The sequence below is a fragment of the Octopus bimaculoides genome, chromosome 1, assembly GCF_001194135.2.
Source record: "Octopus bimaculoides isolate UCB-OBI-ISO-001 chromosome 1, ASM119413v2, whole genome shotgun sequence".
Taxonomy (NCBI): domain Eukaryota; kingdom Metazoa; phylum Mollusca; class Cephalopoda; order Octopoda; family Octopodidae; genus Octopus; species Octopus bimaculoides.
The window spans coordinates 52,664,228-52,670,285 of NC_068981.1; the positions used below are offsets into that span (position 1 = coordinate 52,664,228).

General features: G+C 31.0%; 1 protein-coding gene and 1 long non-coding RNA gene across 2 annotated transcripts in view; one reads left to right on the forward strand and one right to left on the reverse strand.

The window, feature by feature from the left end:
• LOC128247340 (uncharacterized) overlaps positions 1-2,935 on the forward strand; it is a 54,653-nt gene extending 51,718 nt beyond the window's left edge. The window contains exon 4 of the long non-coding RNA XR_008263732.1: positions 2,562-2,935. This is a non-coding gene — a long non-coding RNA (uncharacterized LOC128247340). The remainder of the gene's footprint in view (positions 1-2,561) is intronic.
• LOC106873280 (septin-7) overlaps positions 1-5,737 on the reverse strand; it is a 158,584-nt gene extending 152,847 nt beyond the window's left edge. The window contains exon 1 of the mRNA XM_014920584.2: positions 5,401-5,737. Within this exon, the coding sequence (XP_014776070.1) occupies positions 5,401-5,403 (3 nt within the window). The 5' untranslated portion in view covers positions 5,404-5,737. The remainder of the gene's footprint in view (positions 1-5,400) is intronic.
• Positions 5,738-6,058: the final 321 nt, after the last annotated feature.

Sequence of the window (6,058 nt, forward strand, 5' to 3'; positions counted from 1 at the left end):
TATATATATATATATATATACACATACATATATATACATACATATATATACACACACATACATATAAACACATACATATATACACATACATATATGTGTATATATAAATTTATACACACATATATACATACATCATGTATTTATCTATAAATATTGAGATGTATATATAGGCATAGATATACACTCACATATTCCTACCTACATAGGCACATATACTAAAACCTACATATTATACATAAATAATATGTATTCATACTATCATATACATATATATGCATACATACATAAACACACACACATACATTCTTGTAGAAACAGAAGCTTCTTTCTAGTGTGATTTGACCAATTCCTTTATCATACAACCTTTATGGAGTAAAAACAATAAAGTTAACTGGTTTGCTAAGAAAAATCAATTTATAACAGTTTGTATACACTTCATGTAGTCAATTACATAAATTTCAAATGTTTGACTCAGTAAATCAGAGTGAATTTAAGGAAATATTTCACATCTGACAACTGAAGAGAATAATTTCCCCTACTCCCTCATCACTAGTTTGTATGTCATCTGTCAAACATAGAACATGACATGTATTTATGGAGCCATTCTTCTTCATTCAGGGTTTGTGAGGAAGCTAAATATTTTGAGTCCAAAATGGTGTCAATACTCCAAGAGAACAGCAGTTGTGGGAGCCATATTATATCAGCAGCTGCACATAGTTAACCAAGATGTTTGAACATCCAGTAGATAGAGAGATATAAGATAAGGCAACACTAATTTAATGTCAGTAATGGAAACTAAAATCTACAGTCACTGAGAAGCCCCTTGCAAGAGAGAAAGTGGTGGGTGATGGGGGAAATTGCTGTGAGAAACAGTTGTTATACTTTTTCACAAACAGATTTAAAGATGAAAAAAAAAAAAGTGAAGATATTTCATATCTACACATTCTCTTTGCAACAATGGAAGAGCCAGTGAAAAATGAGGGAAAAGAATACCTATTTTTACTTAGATGCAACCTATTTTAGATTATAAAAAGTATAATTAACAAATCAACTCTTAACATTGCTAGCATACTAAAATATTTTAAGGTTAAATGTCTTTATGGAGTACTTAAAAAAAACTGATTTTTACAGTTTTAATCAAAAGAAAAGCAAAACAACAAATATTCCATCACTACAATCTTTTATATCTTTTTCTTGTTTCAGTTATTATTAGACTGCAGCCATGCTGCAGCACCAACTTAAAGAACTTTTAGCCAAATGAATTGACCACAGTACTTTTTCTTTAAGCCTGGTACTTATTCTATCAGTCTCTTTTGCTAAGCAGCTAGATTACAGGGATGTAAACACATCAACATCAGTTGTCAAGTGGTGGTGGCAGTGGGGTGGACAAATACAAACACACACACATATATATATATATATATATATATATATGATGGGCTTCTTTCAATTTCTGTCCACCAAATCCACTCAGAAGGCATTGGGTTGGCACAAGTAAAAGCTTCTTGCCCAAGGTGCCACAAAGTGGAACTGAACTCAGAACCATGTGGTTGGGAAGCAAGCTTCTTACCGCACAACCACACCTGTGCCATTGCTTAATTTATTTTTCTTTTATGGACAGAATTTTAAAAAGAAATAATAGACAAAAAAAATTTGAAATTATAGATAAAAAACATTTGAATGTGTAATTTAATTACAGGTATATTAAAACATAGATTCATATTTATATTCAAATTGACAAAGTACATTGATAATATTCTCTGAGTCATAATAGATTACTTCTCTAATTATTCTTTTTAGATTATAGATACTTGTTAGATCAGTTAAATTTTTAACAACAGTCAAATTATTCAGTATACTGTTCTGTATTGAAAATTATTTACATATCTTTTTTAAGTAACAGTTAATTTATGTTTCAAATGAATTACATAACTTTAGATAATACTAAGGAACTTCATGGTTCAAGTTGAATTGAAAATGAAAATATAAGAATAAGTCTTAAAGATATGTAAACTTAATGCATAGATCTAGAGTAAAGGAGTTAACTATGTTCCAATAATTAACTTAGTAGCCACAAATTTAGTTTTGTGGTCTATTTTTAAAACAAAGTTTGGTTAAATATAGTTGATAACATGTTTGTCCAGTTAAAAAGAATAATACCAGGCAACAAGCTTAAGCTGTCACGTGAAGCAACCGATATTTTAATATTCTAAAACTAAACAAAATAAATAAAATAAAATAAAATAATGGAGAGCTGCATAAAAAACAAAACCCTACAAGTTTTGAAATATACTAATTAAAACGTTACAAAAGAAAAGAAAAGGCGGGAGGGGCTTCCCCACTGACTTATGTTCCAAATCAAAAGGAAAATTAAATTCAAGTTGAAAAAAATAATTGATCCTAGGAAGCATATTAGAAAATGTTTTTCTTTTATGATTAAAGCTAACAATCATTAAATTTAGAAATGTTAATTTAACATTGTAGAATGTTAATGTGTTGCATTACTATACATATAAAATTTGTTCAAAAATTCCTTTCTAATTCTTTCTTTTTTTTAACAGCTAATGTTTGGAAACAATAAAAAAATCCAGAAAAGAAAGCATGAAAGTTTTTATGTCTATATTTTAATTGTCATTGTTTTTTTTTTCTGTTTATATTTAAATAATGTGCCAAGTCACTGGATTATAAATAAAAGAGTTTATTTAGTACATTATGTATTTTGCCCTTAGTGGCATTCATTAACTCAAGAAAGTATTTTATGAATGCAGTGGTGTAAAACCATCATCAGCAGAAGAAAAAAATGTGTCACATTTCAATAGAGGAAGAGACTGCTTGCTGCTTAATTATATACAAATATTACCTTTGGTTATTACAGAAGGCAGCTAGCTAATGGGGATAATTATCGAGTCAACTTGAAGACCTTTTACACTAAAGTTGTTTCGGAGAGGAAATGTTTTGACAGGAGTGAGTATCTGGCATTATTTGTGGATAAGTTTTCTTAAGGTCAAACAGATTCAACACTTAAGTGTCATCAAAGTAGCTTCAACTGATAGCAGTGACAACTCCTAAGTTTGTAATCCTACAAGTCACGCCTGCTACTAACATTTAAGATGAGTAGTCTCTGAAATCGGGATAGCATCAGAGCAATTGGGTTTTTTTTTTTTCATCTTTTTATTTTAATTTTAATTTCTGATTATTTTCCGTTATCAACATCATCAACAGCTACTAACACAGAATTTGTAGCTTAATCCTAAATGACTAATAAATTAATTATGAATTTAATACAAATAAAATTGAACCAACTTAGCAAATGCATCGAAAATGATTGGAGTAAATATTTCAAAACTGTTTAAAATTTAACACTAAATGAAAACTTATCAAACATAATAATTGGTGATGGCGGGGCACTTAATACAGTATCGTGGTGGTGGTTTTACTTTGACCCAGGTTATTCTTGTCTGAAAAGACCTATGATTAAGAATATTCCAGTTGTGACCATCCTGTCTTTTCAGCCGGCTGCGTGCACACAAAACTACATTATCCAATACGTCATCTAAGTTAGTTGAGAGAAGTGCAGCTGCTATTTCTAGGAGAGAGAGACTGTGCAGAGACTCCCTTGTTGGCACCTAGTAGCATGGCTGTTGTTGATTACCCCTACGTCAGACCTGATTGAGCTGACGTCTGATCAAAGGCATTTCAGCCGAGACTATCCCGTTTTTCTCAGTGTGCAAAGAATCCGGGACTATATCCAAAGAGTTCTTTTTTTTTTTTATGACGGTACTGATGTAATTTCAGGGAATTTGGCTGATTTTCAAGCGATCACATAACAGCTCTCCGTTGATTCATAGTATCGTGGTATTTATCTTAGGTGCAAGCAATTAGCTTTTTAGAAGTTCAAAACGAAATTTGTGCAAGTCATTTATATTGGAATTATAAACGAAAACATACTCATTATTCTTCAGGTAACGAAACAGATAATAATAATAATTTATTGTTAATACATAAGTTCAGCTTCAAGGGAATCAAGCGGAATGAAGAGAAATTACGATATTGTTAGAATGAAAAGAGGTGGGAACCAGTGGAATATATGAAATGCTGAGCGGAAGGGGATGCTGCAGTGAAAATGGGAAGAAAATTACTAAAACAAAAATGGGGCACAAACCAAAAATGGAAATAAGGAGGTTATAAAGCGAAGGTTTATCTAAATTTCGCAATTATAGAGTAAAATGTAAGAAAATTGCTTGAATCTATGAGTTGTCAAAAAAAAAAAACCCCACAAAACGTGATAAATAAATGAAAGAACCATATAAAAGATGAGTTTACAAATGATGAGTTGATTAATTCAAGGTATATTTATTTCCAAGTCTTATCGGAATGCTAAGGTGAGTAGAGATTCTACAAGATATATATTATGTTCACTGAAATTAAAATGCATATCACAACATTCACTAAAAATATATCACAATGGAGAAATATAACGGCACGGTGACGAAGGTAAATTATTTTCTAGTTTCAATGAAATGAATTAACATAGGAATAATGAAGGAATTTCAGTAAAAAAGAGATAAAATTCCTAAGGGCTCAATCATTTTATCTGAACCCACTATGAATGTATGAAGAAGTTTCAGAATGAATCACCGATAGAAATAACGAGTAAGGTAGTAGCAGCCCGGTCGGAATGTTGAGCAGACGTGGTATATTCACAATTGATCATTAATAGCTTTATACGTCGACTAACTTTCTCAATCTTGAATTTATGGGGCTTTGAAACTTAAAAAAAATATGATTGTGCCAAAGCTAATTTTTAAATTAATATATTTTGCATTACTGCATTACTACAGTTTAATGGTTAATCGCTCGTTTAAATATTCATTAAGGTAGGAAATTTCGAGGCAAAATATGGGAATTAATGACTATCGAGTAATGCAGAATATATAATATATACACATCTACATAATTAGTCGTGTGTACCATATGAAAGAGGGAGATAGAGAGAGAAATACACGTTCTGATATGTATTATTGTCTAATTTATACAAGCGCTAGAAAGATAGGTACGAAATATGTACAAATATCAGTGTAGTTACATTAACTACATAAGTATATTAATAATATTTCAACAAAAATTCCTCGAGAAGTCAAGCAGATTAACCGAACCCATCCCTTTTTTCCGCAACAGTAATTAAAAAAATATCATAAGATCCTGCTGACGAAAATAAATAGTTTCATTGAAATATGAAAATTTACAATCGGCTTCGCTTATACACACGGTGGAATTATTCCACTTATATCGATGATAATTACAAACAGAGCAACACCTAGCGAACACATGATAGATATGCTGTATAGAAAAGTATGACCAACAGCCGTCGGTACAAATTCTTGAAAGGAAAAACTTACCCATATTCCTATTTCACTGGTGAATTAGCAGGCAGACAGTTTAGAAACTGATGATAAAGACAAACGACAGAAAACTTGCGCATGCGCACAGACCACTTTCGGCGGTCTTGAGAATTGGGTGTTCTGCTTTTTTGTTTTTCCCCTTTTCACTGCCGAGAAGACTCCATTGATAAGTTTCGGTTTTCTACTGCTGCTACACAATACCTCTTTCAATCTGAGATAATTTTGGAATTTTATAAGTTGTTGCAATACTTTTCCTCTTATCGTAACTGTATCGTTATTATTTTTCGACATGGGATAAATGCTTCTTTTTTTCTTTCTTTGGCTGAATATGAGCTATTCATTCATACTACTAAACCCAATACATAAAGACATGGTTATCTAGTCAGGTGAATTTGTTGTAATCAAAGGAGTAGGAGACGGTATTAAAATGCAAATGTGCGTGTGTGCATGCATGTATGTATGTATGCGTGTATGTGTGTGTATATATACACATGTAAATATATATAATATACTAATATAAGCACATGTATAAATATATATAACTATACGTATATATTCATAAAAACATATGTATGTATATATATATAACATGCGCGCGCCCGTGCGTGTGTATATATATATGCTTACATACACATATTTACATGTATTAATTTCTC